Below are 17,710 nucleotides of genomic sequence, written 5' to 3' on the forward strand. Positions count from 1 at the left end.
TAGGAAGTTTGGGATACAAATGATCCAGAAAGGGGATGCCATGGGAGATTTGACAGTGCAGCCTGATCTATATGATGATATTCGAGGTAAACAGGTGTTAGATCCCAAGATGGTGGAGTGGAGAGCTGGAGTAGAGAAAGGGACAGCGTCTAGATTCTCTATTCATACAGACGGTAGTTTGAGGTTTAATGGGAGGTGGTGTGTCCCTAATGATGAAGAGCTGAAAAAGACAATCATGACAGAGGCACATTGTACACCATATTCGGTACATCCAGGTGGTGACAAGCTGTACAAAGATTTAAAGAAGACTTTTTGGTGGCCTGGGATAAAGAAAGAAACAGCTGAGTTTGTGGCCCGTTGTTTGACATGTTAGAGAGTTAAAGGGGAGCAGCGACGACCACAAGGTAAGATTCAGTCTTTAGAGGTATCTTTAGTGGAAGTGGGAATCCATTTCCATGGATTTTATCGTGGGTTTGCCAAAGAGCCAGCAGGGTAACAACATGATATGGGTTATAGTGGATCGACTGACCAAGTCAGCTCATTTTGTGCCAACGAAAGATACATAGACTAAGGCACAATTAGCTATGGCTTATCGGAAGAATGTGCTAAGGTTATATGGGGTGCCTAAAGACATAGTATCTGACAGAGATTCGAGGTTTATCTCATGGTTTTGGAAAGAGTTGCAGGAGTCTTTTGGAACGACATTGAAGATGAGTACAGCTTTTCATCCTGCGACAGACGGTCAGACTGAGAGAACAATCAAGACTCTTGAGGATATGTTACGAGCTTGTGTGATGGATTTTGGTGGTAGCTGGGAGCAGAGTTAGATTTGATCGAGTTTTCCTACAACAACAGCTATCACACTAGTATTGGCATGGTGCCATTTGAGGCCTTATATGGGAGGAGATGTAGGAGTCCGACTTGTTGGGACGACAGCGCTGAGGCAGTGGTTTTGGGACCAGAGATGGTACATGAGATGGTTGAGCAGATTAAGATGATCAGGGAAAGGATGAGAACAGCTCAGGATAGGCAAAAGAGTTATGCAGATCTACATCACCGGGATATAGAGTTTCAGGTTGGGGAAAAGGTTCTTCTGAAAGTGTCTCCTATGCGTGGGGTCATGAGATTTGGGAAGAAAGGCAAGCTGAATCAGAAGTTCATAGGACCATATGAGATCTTAGACTGGGTTGGAGAGGTTGCTTACCGTTTGGCTTTACAGTCTTCTTTGGATAGGGTGCATAATGTGTTTCATGTATCTCAGCTGCGGAAGTATGTGAGTGATCCGTCACATGTGTTAGAGGCAGAGAACATAGAGCTAGATGAGTCCTTGTCTTACCTTGAGGTGCCTAAGCAGATTCTTGACCGGAAGGTTAGGAAAACTAGAAATAGCGAGACAGTCATGCTTAAGATTCTTTGGTCTAATCATGAGGTTTAGGAGGCTACATGGGAGGTAGAGGAGTCCATGAGAGAGCGCTATCCGTTTATTTTTGATGAGGTATGTATGGTTACGGGGACGTAACCTTGTTTCTTTTAAGGGGGTAGGAGATGATCGCGAAGAGTTTTTGCATCTTTTTATGTTGTTTTTGGTATAGTTAGTAATGAGTTGTGTCGGGTTGAGTTTGGGTTGGTAGCATGTTGGTAGCATGTGTCGGGAGTTTTTGTGTTGAGTTTTGTTTTAGTTGTAGTGTCGGGAGTGTGGTAGTATGTTTTTATTTTGTTGTGGTTTGAACTTCGGGGACGAAGTTCTTTTTAAGGAGGGAAGACTGTAATACTACGGTTTTATGAGTCTCTGGGTACTCTATCGAGTAGGCCTTACTCTGTCGAGTAAGAGTGTTTTGGTTTTAGAAACAGTGTTCGGCCTGTAGGGTACTCGATCGAGTAGCCTGGGTACTCGATCGAGTACGTTAGTTACTCGATCGAGTAGGTCGGTTAACGGGTATTATTTTGACGGGTTTTGTTAATAACACGGATTAGTATATAATTCATACCGTCATCTTTATTGAACACTTTTACAAACCTAATAATCTTAAAAAGGAGATTGAGACTACGTTATTCGCATCATCCGTGTTATTGGCAAATCCCGGAGCTTGAGAGGTATGATTTCATCATTCTTTGTGTCCTTGTGATCCTTGCGTCGAGAGTAAGATCTACATACCAATTTTATAGCATTTAATGAACTTTGTTTAAACCCTAATTTGGGGGATTGGGGGTTTTGATGGTTAATTGTGATTGTTAGTAATTATATGATTATGTGAATAGGAGGAGGATTCGTAGAAGAGTGTTTTTGAGACAGCTGCTAGATCGTCTGCTGTTTGTGATTGCATTTCAGGTAGGGTTTTCCCTACTCAGTATTAGTTACATGATATGTGTGGTGTATTGTGCTGTAGTTAGTATTATTGATTATTTCAGACGGTTGTTGAGGTTGTATTATGATTGCTGTTTATCTGTCTGTGTTCTTCGGGGCGTGTCCCTGGCTGAGTGGAGTCACTTGCGGGAGTGGCTTCACGCCCATGATTCGCCTTCTGTGGAACCCGCCGCATAAGGGTTGTGCACATTAATGGACTTGGGTTTATCGCTCGATGGAGATGAGCGGGGATTTGGTGGGTACGGCTGCGGTCCCCCACTGGCGGTGTGGAGTATCTGTTGCGATGGGTACTCTGGCAGGGCTACACACTTTATTGTGTAGTCAGTTACGTGGAGATTGTTTATGGAGACCGGGGTTTGATGTGACGATTGTGCTTTTGGTAAATGTTATATTGTATCTTGTTTTGTGTAATTAGTACTGACTCCGTTTAATTGTTATATAAAACAGTGGTGATCCATTCGGGGATGGTGAGCAGTTGTTGAGCAGGTTTGATATGGTGCTTATGGGCTAGCTGGGATGAGTCATCACTTGTAGTTAGAAGAGTCTTCCGCTGTTGTCAGACATTGTTGTTTAGTTTTTAGACATTTAGTTTTTGGAGAACTTGTATCGTATTTTATCAGTTTGGTTTTGGATTATAATAACTTAAACTTTATTACGATTTAAATTATGTTTCATTATTGTCTTTTGATTATCATTGCCTCGGGAAACCGAGATGGTGACGTCCCTATACCTGAGTGGTCCTGGTAAGGCACTTGGAGTATGGGGGTGTCACACTACCGTACACATACATTCCAACCAAACAAGGTCTGTCACAGCTGAGGGCATACAAAAATATGGAAAAGTGAGGTAATGGGTAAGAAAAGGCAAAACAGTTCTGGAAATGTGAGGTTAATAGCCAAGCTAGCTAACTTAACATAACCAAATGAACCATATTTGATTCCTAATCATTAGAAATGAGCACAAGTGCCCCTTATTTCGGCACACAAACTCACTCAACCAAAACATACTCCTCATAAAATACAAATAAAGCACGGGAGTAAAAACCGTCAACAATCAAATTTTGTCATTTTTTTCTCCTTTTTTTTCTTTTTTCACAGTTTTTTTTCTGATTTTTTCTTTCTTTTTTTTCGAATTCTTTTTTTTTTCATCATTTCAACTCTCCTTCTTCTTCATAAATTACCAACTCCGATAATCAAATACAAACCAAACTCGGCTCAATAAATAATATACCGCAAAAACATACACTAAACTAGCTTGACAAGGCAGGCTAAATTTGGATGTAGTTAAGGGTCAAAAGGCAAATTTGGCTAAATGTGGAGTTTATGGGTAAAATGGAAGAAAAGAAAATGTAAGCACCTCCCTGCATGTAACACCAACCACTAACCCGAATGTATGCAGGCAATAAGCAATTAAATTTCATACTTGCGCAAATTAATGTTACATGTTATGCAAGGAGTAACTACTCACAATTCTACATGAACTGGTCATAAATGACACCAGTTTTAAGGCTTTAAAAACTTAGAATATAAGTAGTTTGCCAAAACTTCAGGTCAAGTCTATTTGTTCAGCTAAATTTTAACATTAACTCGTAGATATGCAAAAAGACAAAGCTAATAAGATATAGTTTATGCAAGGCTTAAGCAAAAGGACAAATTATAGTGCACTTTCATCATCGAAATCTACCGTTCCGACTCAACCTATATGCAAAAGTAAACGTGAAAATCATTGAATTTTTATAGAATTTTCTAATTTTTTATGGGATTATTGAATTTTTGGAAATAAAAGACAATGCATACAAAAATTAAACGTGATAACAGAAATGCAATAAAAAATGAATGCAGACATAGATATGGATGCATATCACCTCCCCAAACCAAATCGTACAATGCCCTCATTGTACCCAAAAACAGGGAAAGGAAATGCAAACTGAAAAGGAGAATGAAGCTGCGGAAAACATACAAGAGTACGCGAAGTAGGGACCTCCCCAAACAGCCAGCAACATGGGAGGTCGCAAACAGCAACGTCACTGGAAGTGAATCCAAACAACGAACTCGATGGTACTCGATAGAGAAGATATGGTACTCGATTGAATACATTAGGCTGCAAAAGTGGTCGATCGAGGAAAAAGGATTACTCGATCGAAATGTCAGTTTTTTGTGGATGCTCGATCGAGAAGGATAAGTGTTTGATCGAGGGAGTTAAACACTCGATCGACTAGGATAGTACTCGATCGAGAGCTCCCTATTGCGCAACTCTTAGGCTTCAAGAAAACACCTGCAAAGACGCAATAAACGACCACAAAAACGACCAAAAACCAAGCCTAAATTGTTCACATCCTATGGTTTGAAAACCAATTATTACACACAACAAAACTGAAATGTTCGAAAATCAACTAAAAAGCTTAAACTCCGGGTTGCCTCTCGGTCACCGCTAGTTTCAGATAGGTCCCAGCTCGACCTTCTTTTCTTCATCCAGTTGCTCCAGTTGGTCATAATCAAAGCAACTCAAAGCTCTTAGCAACTGATCTAAATCTGCGCATGTGCTACACAAAATCATAAGTAGCACCAAAATAGAAAAGGAGTATATGAAATCAATATGAGATACCGTCTTGGCTTAACAAATTTTTGATGACAAATACGGTGAAACATTATTAATATATTTGTCCAACCTGGAGAGGGTGGAGCATCAAAACATAAAGCAGAAGTCACCTGAGATATTTGAGTATCAACCATAACAATAATCGTGAAGTTTTTGTTAACTACCTCAGGTCGGTCGCTCCTAACGTCGGAATCATTGACAAAAGAGTATATTACCTCGACCGTGCTAGGAACATTCCCTGACTTAGCTACCTTCTCGTTCCCCTCCTTTGTGGGTTCTATCCCGTATATTGCAGCCTCTAAAGTGTCCAGCTTGGCTTTCCAAATGGGGGATTCACCATAACTATTGTCTTCTTCCAAATTGTCATCCGAAACGGACCTAGATGACATAGCATTGCTCTCCATGGCCATTATGTTCGATCGAGCAAAATCGTTACTTGATCGAGAGCTCTTCTCCTGAATATTACTCGATCGAACACATATAACTGCTCGATCGAGTGGTTCCTCGTGTATTCCATTCGATCGAACATCGTAGCTCGTTCGATCGAGTTCTTGTTGCTGAACAATGCAGAAGTCTTCGTATGATGCTCTGTTTTCAGATAAATCTTCGAACTCCGAGTCATACATATCATCATCGTGAATAGGTAGTCCAGTTCCTTCATAGGAAAGACCGCTTTCAGTGTAGGTAGCGTATACCTTCTCTGAGTGCCTAAAGTTCAACTCGGCAGCTAATCGAGCTACTTGAGACTCAAGTTCCTTGATATGAGCCTCTCTAGATTTACCAGTTTATTGCACTTGAAGTGCAAGTGTATTCACCAAAGACTTTAGTTTAGCATCTCTTCTTTCTGTTTATCAGAAGGAGGAGCTTGTTGTTGTGGTGGCCAAACGAACGGAGGTTTTTAATAGCCTCGTTTCTGAAGCGGATGTGGCGGCACATATGCAAAGGGTTGACTAGCTTGTCTATGCTGCCTAAACGCATAGACTTCGTCGTTCTTTGCCAAGCAAATAACAACATTGTGCCCAGCAGCACCACATCTCTCACAGTAGACCACCTGTTGCGCCATAAGATGGAACATAGGTGTAAGATCAAAGGTACTCAAGCCTTCCCTTTGACGATCTCTTTCCTAGACCTGTCTAGGTAGGACCTGTAGGGCCTATCAAAATAACACTAAAGGATAATATAAGAACTGCCTCAAGGAATAAATTCCTTAAGGCTAAAGACAGGCAAAAATAAAACAAGCAAATAAAATAGTTGCCTCCCCGGTAACGACGCCAAAATTTGACACGGCTGTCGCAACCCTATCAAAAATAAAACCAACTGGCTCTACTAATGCAGCAGAGGTAAGTTGGGTATCGTATCCACAGGGAGGCGGTCACTATCTACCTGTCATTCGGTCTGTCTAATGTCACAAAATGGGGGGTTTGAGTTGATTTCTAAACTAAAAGCAATGAAAATAGTAACAAGGCAAAAGTGAAAGGGATTGAGAGGAAATCTAGAAAGAGATACTAGGATGTCGGTTCACCATGATATCACACAAATCAGCTAAAGGTAGGTCAGTCGGTCTGATGTGAGAAGGGTAGTGGAAAGGTCCTCTCGGTCCGCTATCCGCCCTAAAATACTACTAACTTATCTCTCGCCCTCATTAGTGTAGTCTATTGTTCATAGCAGGTCTATTCATTCCAATCTCTCGATCTAGGTCTGAATTTAACCAGTTTAATTATTTTAGTTGCATGCGTTCAACCTAATAATTATAGTTATATTGCTAATTAATCAATTCTCACAACAAAACCTCCTAAACCAAATTATCGCATCATTGTTATACTATCATGGCTCCCCTAATCCTAGCATTAGATAAATTAGCTATGCATAGTGGTAAATAAAGCAAGAACGAAAGATAAAGAAATAATAAACAACATGATAAAGAGAGATGTGCAAAGGGAAATAACATAAAAGAGAGAAAAGAAATAACAAGAGTTCAGATCCGGAAAAGGAAGAGCAACGTCGAATAGAATAAGAAAACAGAGGAAACGTTGTATGGAAGATCCTAAAACCTAATTAAGTCTCTCCTATTTAAAGGAGAGATATTTATTTTCCTAAGATACGATTACAAGATATTAAAGTCTTGCGTCAGATAGAAAAGTACTCGATCGAGGACTTTAGAACTCCTCGATCGAGTAACTCCTAGCAAAAACCTCTTGATCGAGGACATTAGGTACTCGATCGAACACTATCAAAAAGGCACCATTCGATCGAGGACATTAGGTACTCGATCGAGCAAGTTAGTACTCGATCGAGTGATTTTCAGCGCACAATTCTTGCTTCGCGCACTGAACTTCAAATGGCCGTCATTTCATCGTTACTTGGGCAAACAGAGTGTTTTTGGTGGCGTTGGAAATCTAACAGGACAACCATTCATATTCAATTGGAATCACTTGAAAATCAGTTGCAGAACTCGAGATATGGCTCTTCAAAGTAGGCACTAGTGATATGAAGCTCTTCCATTGCTTGACTAGCTTCCTTACTTTTATGCGCGCCTCAAAATAGTAGTCTCCAAGCTCCGACTCAACTCATCTCCTAAATGCATGCATAGGGACATGTTTTAGGCTTGATTACGCTCCTCTCCTGGTCATACCTACAAATAATAGAAGAGAAACCAAAGTAGACAATTCGGGGGACATTTGTAGACCTAAACACTACACAAAATGCATAGAGATGCGTGCAAATATGGTACAATAAGTCTATATAAAATGCACGCATCACAGTCTGTACATATGTAGGCATGCATCGGTCAGATGAACAGTCCGTACATTGGTCAAATCAAGAATAATGAGAAATATTCACCACGGCTTAAAAAATCCCGTTGTCATATCTTACACGTACTTTTTTTTTAATATATTGGGTCGTATGGTCATATATTTCATGTATTGTTTTTTAATATATTGAGTTGTATGGTTAAATAATTAATGAACGATCCACATTGAAGTTAGAGCGTCACGATTGACAACGGTTGTAGGAGAACCGTTGTTAATGAACAAACTGACAATGGTTATAGGAGAACCGTTGTTAATGAGTATTATGTAGCAGTAATCTTGATTACTGACCGATCTATGGAGTTAAAAAAATGGAATCAAATCAAACAAGCATAACTCAATACTTTCAAAATGATCATTTTATTTAATTTTAAACCAAATACATTACAACATTTATTAGAAATCAGAAGATGTATAATAAGCCGGAACAACCCCGGTTAAGAGTAAAAAGCGCTTCTCAACCTGCCACCAACTACGCCACTCTGGTACACAGCTAACTTCTGGGTCATTGGCTTCATATTTGCAATAACAGATTGAATATATGCAAGGACGCGACTTGCATGTGGAGATAAGGTTGGAAGAGTACAACTCAACATATCTCTCGCTGCAGCCAAGTTGCGAGTAATACGCTGACGAGGGTATGAAGATGATGATGATGATGAGGCTTGGTTGACAAGCCGGACTGCTTCACACCTCTTAATCCAATAATTCCGTTGATATTCAAGGGAAGCTTTGTTTAATGGGTGTTGATTGGCGGTAAGCCCGGCGAGAACCTTCTCATCATCTGCAATCGTTTATGTAAGCCATTCTTCGTTGTTGATAAAATTAGAGTTCATTGCCATATTGTTTCAAATTTGTGTAATGGGGATGAAATATTCTGATTTGATTAATGGATTTTAATAAAGGATGCTTTAACATTTATAGTCACATTTATAATTTTTTTCAAAACCGTTGGAAATTAATTCCTAAACATTAATTAACTAATTAATGTAAAAGTTGACTTATTAACAAATATTTTAAACCTACGTAATTTGCAATAAATAATTAGAAAATAAAATACACTACCACGCATATTCAAGAAAAACACATACATAACAAGAAATTAAAAGACGCGCGGTTTCAACAACATTAATTAGAATAATAATAATTAATCAACATAATCATCTCGTAATTCCCTTGCGATTGAGATAAATATTAGGAATTCAATATGTGGATAATTAAGTGGCACTTATTCCGCCTCCCATGAACGAGGCACGGTGTCAATATAGTGTCGATATGTTCTTAATAGATTAATGTCACAATCGGTTGCAATCCATAAATATTGCGCTTATAACCCATCATCCGTATAATAATTTGTCTTCCCAGCATCATGATCCTCATATCTTGCTTGGAGTTTTCTGGCTTGCCGATAAGAGTCATGCTTCTTCCCATGAATTTCGAACTCAATAATTGTGTACCCAAGAAAACCACCTTTAGCCCAACCTGGATGGACCTTTTTAACGTTCGTATAACCGCCTTGACAAAGCATATCTCTCATCCAAGTAAAACTTCTCGAAAAAGCCTAACCATTGTCATCATATTTGATTGGAAGGTTGTGTATAAATACAGGTAATAGTATGGACATAGCGGGTATTTAATTGTGATTCGGCGGGTGTAGAAGACGACGACAACATGGTGATCGAAGTGTAATATTTTTACTTAAATCATAGGCTATAATTAAGTGAACTTTGAATTAGTGGATATGGTTAATTGATCACATTATAAGTGATATTTATAGGAAAATATGTATGCATGTGTGAATATAATAATGGACGGATAGTAATAATGGTCAAACAAAACAATGCATGCAATGGTTCATTATTTATCATACATGCATTTGTTGAATATTAAACATTGAAAAAAAGTTTACAACGGTTATACTTAACCCGTAAATAACAAATAACAACGAGTACAGAAGAACCGTTCTTTAATAATAGAAAATGATAACGGTTACAAGAAACCCGTAGTTATAACATAACAACGGGTACCAAAAACCGTTGCTGATGTTAATTTAGTAACGGTTTTCGAAACGCCGTTTTCTTAAACTGGTAACGGTTGTCTAACAACCGTTGATAAGCGTGATTCTATAACGAGTTTTTGGAAACCGTTAAAAACGATTTTTATAACGGTTTCTTAAACAGCCGTTGTCACATCATAATAACAACGGTTTTCGAGGAAAATCGTTATTCTTATTAGCGCGGTCTAGGTTCTCGCCAATATTTGGAAAACGGTAATCTAAGTGTCGTTATTATATGCATTGAACCGTTGTGATACGCTCGTTATTGATGGCCAGATTTAGCGTAGTGATGGTGAGTCATTCTCACCGAGTGATCGTTCTCACCGGATCCTAAGTATATATATATATAGGCAAGATCCGGTGAGTCCACCTATATATTTGAGTCCGTGAGTCCAGACACAATATCACAGGTTATACTAAACAATATCACGAGTAATAAAACAATATTACAGAATTACTAAACAATACCATGAAAAAATAGCTTCTCCACTCTCGTATTAGTTAGTATGTATGATTGCAATGGCGAGAACTTTTGTTATGGATAATGTTTTCGATGTTTGATCTGATCAACACTTCAAAACGTTTGATATTATTAATTACCCTAGTTAAAACAATCCCAAGTGCCCTCGAAAACACATGGTGTTTCACACCTTCATGAGTAATAATTGTCTGATGAATGGTTCACGCGCAAATATGGTTGGTGTCCTTTCATGATTTGATGGTACAAGAGAGATTTTATAAAAATGTTCAACGTCGTACAACTTAAAGGAATTTAGGGTTAATAAATTTTGCAGACGATAAGAATTGAATGACTGGTTCTTAGATGTGGTTATCGTGTCGACTCAGACGTGATAAAAGGGACTCGCCGGCATAGAAGTGTACGAGGTAGTGGTGTTTGTCGTAGCTCCGGTACGGGAATTGATTGGTGTAAAAATAAGTATGAGAAAAAGAAGTTAGTAATAGCGGGCGTAAGTGCTTCAGCGGTGTGATATTGTATATAAAAACCCGTGATATTATTTAGTATAACCCCCTGATATTGTTCTGCGAACTCACGGACTCAAAAAGATAGGGTGGACCCACATGATCCTAATTCTATATATATATATATATATATATATATATATATATATATATATATATATATATATATATATATATATATATATAGAATTAGGATCATATGAGTATAACTCATATATTTAGGGATTGAGGATCAATCTAAGCCATCTAAAGTAATAGATCCCACGTCTTATATTTAACACATAGAATTAAGGGTAGTTTGGTAATTTCGTTTCTTTGTATATATACCCCCTGCTTCCCTAATTTTACTCAGCTTTTTCAGTTGCCTAATTTTAATCATCAATTTCTTTCTCTCTCTAAATTCATCTTCCTCGACATCCATGGATTCCTTCTTTCTTCTGTTTATTTCTTGCGCGATTCGTTGATTACTATTTCTTATCAAGGATTACACTTGTCTTCAATCTAAATCGCTATGTCAGGTACATCTTCTTTCTGTTGCTGCTGATTTTTCCTTGATTTGTTAATTTCCAGCTTTATTTTGTTGTTATTGTTGTTTTTTTCCACATATTCGCTACGTTTATTATGAATTCATGTTTAGATTTACAATTTTCAGCTTTATTTTTATGTAATTATTGTTTTTGTTACACATATTTGAATTACTCTTCTTCTTCCTGCTTTGTGTTCGATTTTATGTCTAATTCCTCATATGCAGCTTTATTTTTATTTACTTGTTGTTTTTCCTACATATATTTTCATTTGCTAGTGTTGTTACTTCGTTCTTCTGAATTTGTCTATATTTTTACTTTTCTTACGGTTTTATTGGTGTACTGAATGAAATTTCAAGTTTCATACTGTTTTTGCTACCTATATTTTCAATTTTCTCTTGATTTTGCCGTCATTGTAACTTATTGTTTACTTTACATCTGTTATCGGCTGTTGTAATGCATTCTCGTACTATATTCGTTTGCAGACCTTGAAACTGCTTTCACAATATTACAATAATAACAGTTGTCTAATATAATATCACACCATATTCAATACAATATCACAACTATTAGAATACCAAATTTTGTCATTAGTCTTGTCCCCCCTACTGTTTGCTTATTACCTGTTATGTTTCAAATTGCTTCTTATATTGCATTCTTTTTCAGATGCTGATAGTTGTGTACCTTCTTCTGGATTCATCTCTCACAATACTAGTGTGTCTCAAATTACTTCTATTCCACGCATTGAAAGTCCTTCCCCACCTACGTCTAATGATAATCATTTTGCTGAAATTACTTCTACTCCCCGCATTGAACAACCTCATGTTTCTTATCATGAACATCATCTGTTTTTGGAATCCACACCTGGTGGTACTGAATTATGGTCAAGAAATGTCGCAATTCAGTTTAAACCTCAACTTGGTCAGATTTTTGCAAAATTGGAAGACGCTATCAGTTTTTATAATGTCTATGCAGAAGCATGTGGTTTTGAACCTAGGAAGTCCTCTCAAAAAAAAATGTTGATGGTGCCATCTTTTATAAACTTGTTGTCTATAATCGTGAAGGGTTTAGAGATGGTAAGAAAAGAAAAGCTATTGTTCATGATAGTGTAGTGGAGCAGCCACTTATAAAGCCGTTTGATATTAAAAACAATAAACGAACTAGGATTGGTTGTGATGCTATGATTGAATTTCGCCTTATCAAGGATGTTTATGTTGTAACTCAGTTTCGTGAATGGCATAATCATCGTCTTTGTTCGCTCACAAATCAAGAATTTCAAAGAAAAAAGAGACACCTTCATCTTTTTCATAAGAAGGCAATTATTGATCAATCAAAAGTTAATTTAGGTCCTACATCGGCATATAGATATTCTAAGGAACATGCAGATGGTTATGAGAATGTTGGTGCTCAATTGATTGATTTTAAGAACTTTGGAAGGGATATCAAATGTTTCATAGGAGATAAAGATGCTCAATTGTTTATCTATAATTTCGAGAACCTTCGTGAAACCAATCCAGGGTTCTACTTTGCTTATGAAGTGGATTCTTTCAAATGTTTGGTTCGTGTGTTTTGGTGTGACGCACAGGCACGTCGAAATTACTCTTCCTTTGGTGATTTGGTCAGTTTTGATCCAACTTACGGTACAAATAAATATTCTATGATTTTCACTCCTTTTACTGGGGTAGACCGCCACAAAAGATCTGTGACTTTTGCTGCTGCATTGTTGTTTCATGAGGATGACGATTCATTTAAGTGGGTTTTTGAGAAGTTCTTAGACACTATGGGTCAGCGAGAGCCGCAATGTATAATCACTGACCAATGTCCAGGAATAAAGAAGGTTGTACCCAAAGTTTTCAAGAAGGCTAAGCATAGATATTGCATGTGGCATATTATGCAAAAGGTCGCTGACAAGATTGGAATTACAATATCCAAGGAGACTGATTTTGTGAGTCGTTTGAATACTGTTGTTTGGGACTCTGACTTGGAACCTGTAGAATTTGAACGGAAGTGGTCTGACTTAATTGTTGAACATAACTTGCAAGCAAATTCATGGTTGTCATACATGTATAAAAAGAGAAGGAGATGGATCCCTATTATCGTGATATTCCTATGGGATGTCTTCTCCGAACAACTCAACGATCGGAGAGCCAGAATAGCTTTTTCAAGCGTTTTGAAAATATACATGGTACACTTGTTGAGTTTTGGATGCGTTTTCAAAGCGCCATGGATCAACAACGCCATACTCAAAAGCAACATGATCGAGACAGTGATTATACTTTACCCCAATTAGCTACGTCTCTACACTTGGAAGCTCATCCGTCCAAGGTTTATACCCATGCTATTTTCAAAGATTTTCAACAAGAGGTTGCTGCCTCCATGTGTTCTCTTAGTGTTGGTGGCTTCACACCACCTGTCGACGGTATAGAGGTCATTGTTGTTACTGACGCTAGAATGCAGAAGACTTATCAAGTAGTATTCAATTCTACAAGCACCGATGCAGAATGCTCTTGTAAGTTGTTTAATATGAAGGGTATTATTTGCAGACACATTATTTGGGTTTTCTCTGGGAAACAAGTTAGGACTTTGCCTGATAAGTACATACTTATGCGCTGGACAAAGAATGCACAAAAGATCCCTCTATATGGTTCACATGGTGAGTTACTTGACGAATTTGATGCCACTGATGTAAGGAAGCTGGAGATGTGCAAATTATGGTCAGAGTTCTACTCAACTATCAGTTTGCTGAGAACTATGCCTAACAATCAGATCACTGATCTTGCTGACACATTGAAGCAATTTCGGGTCAAACTCAATCCACAAGCACAGTCAATGACAAAAGAGCAGGAGTTGGAAATGCTTCTTGGATGTAGTTCCTCAACTGAGGTGAGGATTCTACCGCCTCGTCAGGCAAAGAACAAGGGTAGTGGGAATAGAATGATATCGACAAAGCAACAATGCATTGCCAAAGCAGAGAAGCCAAAAAGGCTTTGCAAAAATTGCAAACAATTGGCTAACCATGATAAGCGTAACTGCCCTCATCCTTTTGTACCTGACATCGAGAATCATGTATGCTACCTAAATAAATATATTCTATTACATTCTTTCTATAAGTAAGGTGCCATACGATTTCTGTTTATGAGTTTTATTTTTGGAATTGTATATACTTTTGATATTGAGCGCTGACGACTACTCGTTGTGCTGTTTATGATCTTAATTTCAAAAACTGTATCAACTGTGCTTGTTCATTTGCTGACAACTACTTGTTGTGCTGTTTTGCATTTTTCAGGGGAGTTCAGATGATGATTGACTGGTATACTGATTCATGTTCATCAAGGCCATCCAAAACATTATTTGTGTCATCGTCTCTTGGTTGGAGGATTCTTTGTTGATGAAGCTCAATATATATAGTTGGAGGATTCTTTGTTGATGAAGCTCAATATATATAGGATATACATGTCATAGTTTCATTACTATTATAGCAATTACACTCCATAAGTTAGGATTTACGTAGTGATATAAGTGTGATATTTCATAGTTAGACGTCTGATATTTCATAGTTAGACGGGTGATATTTCTTCCATAGTGCTTTAAAACAGTATTATCAGATGTCTGATATTTTACCGTACATGTTGTGATATTGCATAGTCAGGCGTGTGGTATTTCTTAAATAAAGATTCCAAAAAGTATTATCAGAAGTCTAATATTTCAATGTCCATGTTCTGAACTTGCAGATTAAAATGAATGTGGTGGAATATTGATGATGATGGGTTTTTTAATGTACATATTGTGATATTTCATAGTTAGAACTATGATATTGCATTTGAAGTATAATGTGATATTACATTATACCGAATACAATATCACACTTGGATCAAATAAACACAACACGTATCACAATAATTTCAGTATTCTTTACAGTATCACAGTCTGTTCAATACAATACCGCACAATATTCAATTCAAAATTTTACTTTTTTGGGAATAATTATTATCCTCGCAGTTTCTACAATATCACATGATATCGAATACAATATCATACATGTCTTAAATAAATATCACAAGTGGGAATAATTATTATCCTCACATTTTTAGGCCATACAATATCACAAGATAGCGAATACAATATCATACTTGTCTTAAATAAATACCGCAACTGACCCATTAATTACAGTATTCTTTACAATATCACAACGTATTCAATACAATACCACATAATTAGACGTGTCATGTGATACAATATTTCAACTTATTCAATACAATATCAGCTGTTCTTCTATACAATATCACGGTTTCTAATAAAGAGATTTTTCATGCAAAAATATTCCGAGGTAACGGTGATAGGTTACAGTATTCTTTACAATATCACAACGTATTCAATACAATACCACATAATTAGACGTGTCATGTGATACAATATTTCAACTTATTCAATATAATATCAGTTGTACTTCTATACAATATCACGGTTTCTAATAAAGAGATTTCTCATGCAAAAATATTCCGAGGTAACGGTGATAGGTTACAGTATTCTTTACAATATCACAACGTATTCAATACAATACCACATAATTAGACGTGTCATGTGATGCAATATTTCAACTTATTCAATACAATATCAGCTGTTCTTCTATACAATATCACTGTTTCTAATAAAGAGCTTTCTCAGTCAAGTGTGACCAATGTTTGTTTAATAAGAGTTACTATATCACATGTTTTTGCCTTTTCCAAATAATATGTCATTTTGAATGCTGTTAAAGTACCAATTTCACCTAATGTTCGATTTAAAGTTTAAATACCACGAATTACATAATACAATCTCACAATGCATTCATTCCAATATCACACCTATAAGATAAACTAATTGCTCAACAAATAGATGCATGAACCCTTTTAAAATAGCACATTAACACTAATTTGATATATCTTCATTACAAAACCTTATCAAACGATCTAGATTGTACCATTTTTGTCTACCTATTACAAATCAAACTCCAAACCCATTTTTGTCTACCTATTACAAATCAATCTCACAATGCATTCATTCCTAAGTCAGATTACACACTTTCTATTTTCCTACATTGCTGCCTCGTCCTCGACCTCTACCTCGACCTCTTGCTCTTGCATATTGTGCAACTGTTTTGATCCTCTGACCACCACTTGTGTTTTGCTCATTGACAATACCACTGCAATCCCAAATATGTGCACCGATTAATATATCTCCATAGTCAAATAAAACAAAAACGAATATCTTTACAAAGTAATGACATTATTATATCCCATTAGCCATTTTTTTATTTTTTTTATTTACCTTTTAGGAGAACTACGAAGAACAGGCATTTCAGTATTCACCGGCTTTTGCACATCTTAACCCTTGCCTCCTTTTACAGGTTTTTTGTTCATTGATGCATCTCTTTTCAGTTTCAGTTGAGGCCAGACTTCTTCCTTTATTGGTGTGAACTCTGCTACTTTTTGAATGAGTTGATCCCTAATTCCATTTATGTCAGCCAAGACTAATGCTGCTGCCATTTCTGCCCAATAGTATCTGCCGCCAACCTTTCCATCAAGATCTGCTTCAAATACTTCTCCCTCATACCTTATCATGTGCAGCATTAGAAAAGTGTCGGATTCATTGTTCTTTAGTTCCGGTTTTTGCCATTTGAAGCTTACGTTAACAATGTTAAATCCTTCTATTTCTTCAGCTTTCGGCCTTTTCTTTGCTTCCAGATAGTCACTCATGCATGAAGCCTGACACATTTCAAGACAACCATCGGATTAAACCCACATATATTATCCAACAATTTCTCAGATTTCCATTATCAACTAAAGCATTCAACTTACCACAATATCTGCCAGTTTGTAAACACTTGTATCTTCCCATTTATCATAGGATGTATTGTCTAGGACTTCAACCTTTTCTTTGTTAAAGTTTATACAAACACAAAAGTAATGGTCTTCAAATAGCATTGGTACGAAAACAATCTTAGCTGTCAAGTTGCATGTACCGTTGTTTGCGGTAATAAAAGTATCCCAAGCTTCAAAAATCCTCAATTTATGAGTTTCATCCTGACTTTCATCACCTCCTTGTTGATATAATGCGTGAACAGCATCCTGTTTGCAAAATAGTTGTTTATCAATAACAGCACATATTCATTGTAATAATATTAAATTTACAATATTTTACAATCAAATATCTAAACTACTTGTAAATAATATTGCATACCATGTGACAAAGTCCGAGAAACAGTAAAGTTGTTGTGCTGTGGTCCTTGTACTCAATGTCATTCAGTAGGTGTGCCCAACATTCAGTCATTTTGCTCGTGACATTCACGGTCTGTTGTATTGATAGTATATCTTCTCTGAGGAGTTTTGCTTCTTCG

The 17,710-nt window shown here is 37.1% G+C and overlaps 1 protein-coding gene across 1 annotated transcript; it reads left to right on the forward strand.

The window, feature by feature from the left end:
- Positions 1-11,321: 11,321 nt before the first annotated feature.
- Positions 11,322-14,641, forward strand: LOC141613994 (protein FAR1-RELATED SEQUENCE 5-like). The gene is made up of 5 exons (XM_074432744.1): positions 11,322-11,328; positions 12,001-12,315; positions 12,399-13,386; positions 13,554-14,400; positions 14,621-14,641. The coding sequence occupies exons 1-5, from the start codon at positions 11,322-11,324 to the stop codon at positions 14,639-14,641; spliced, it is 2,178 nt and encodes a 725-aa protein (XP_074288845.1).
- Positions 14,642-17,710: the final 3,069 nt, after the last annotated feature.

The sequence above is a fragment of the Silene latifolia genome, chromosome 11 (genome assembly GCF_048544455.1).
Source record: "Silene latifolia isolate original U9 population chromosome 11, ASM4854445v1, whole genome shotgun sequence".
NCBI classification, from domain to species: domain Eukaryota; kingdom Viridiplantae; phylum Streptophyta; class Magnoliopsida; order Caryophyllales; family Caryophyllaceae; genus Silene; species Silene latifolia.

Bases quoted from the DNA above. Each gene is read 5' to 3' on its own strand.
- LOC141613994 (XM_074432744.1), top strand. The intron at 12,316-12,398 runs GTGGTTTTGAAC...ATAATCGTGAAG, and splicing joins TAATGTCTATGCAGAAGCAT to GGTTTAGAGATGGTAAGAAA. The intron at 14,401-14,620 runs GTATGCTACCTA...TGCATTTTTCAG, and splicing joins TACCTGACATCGAGAATCAT to GGGAGTTCAGATGATGATTG.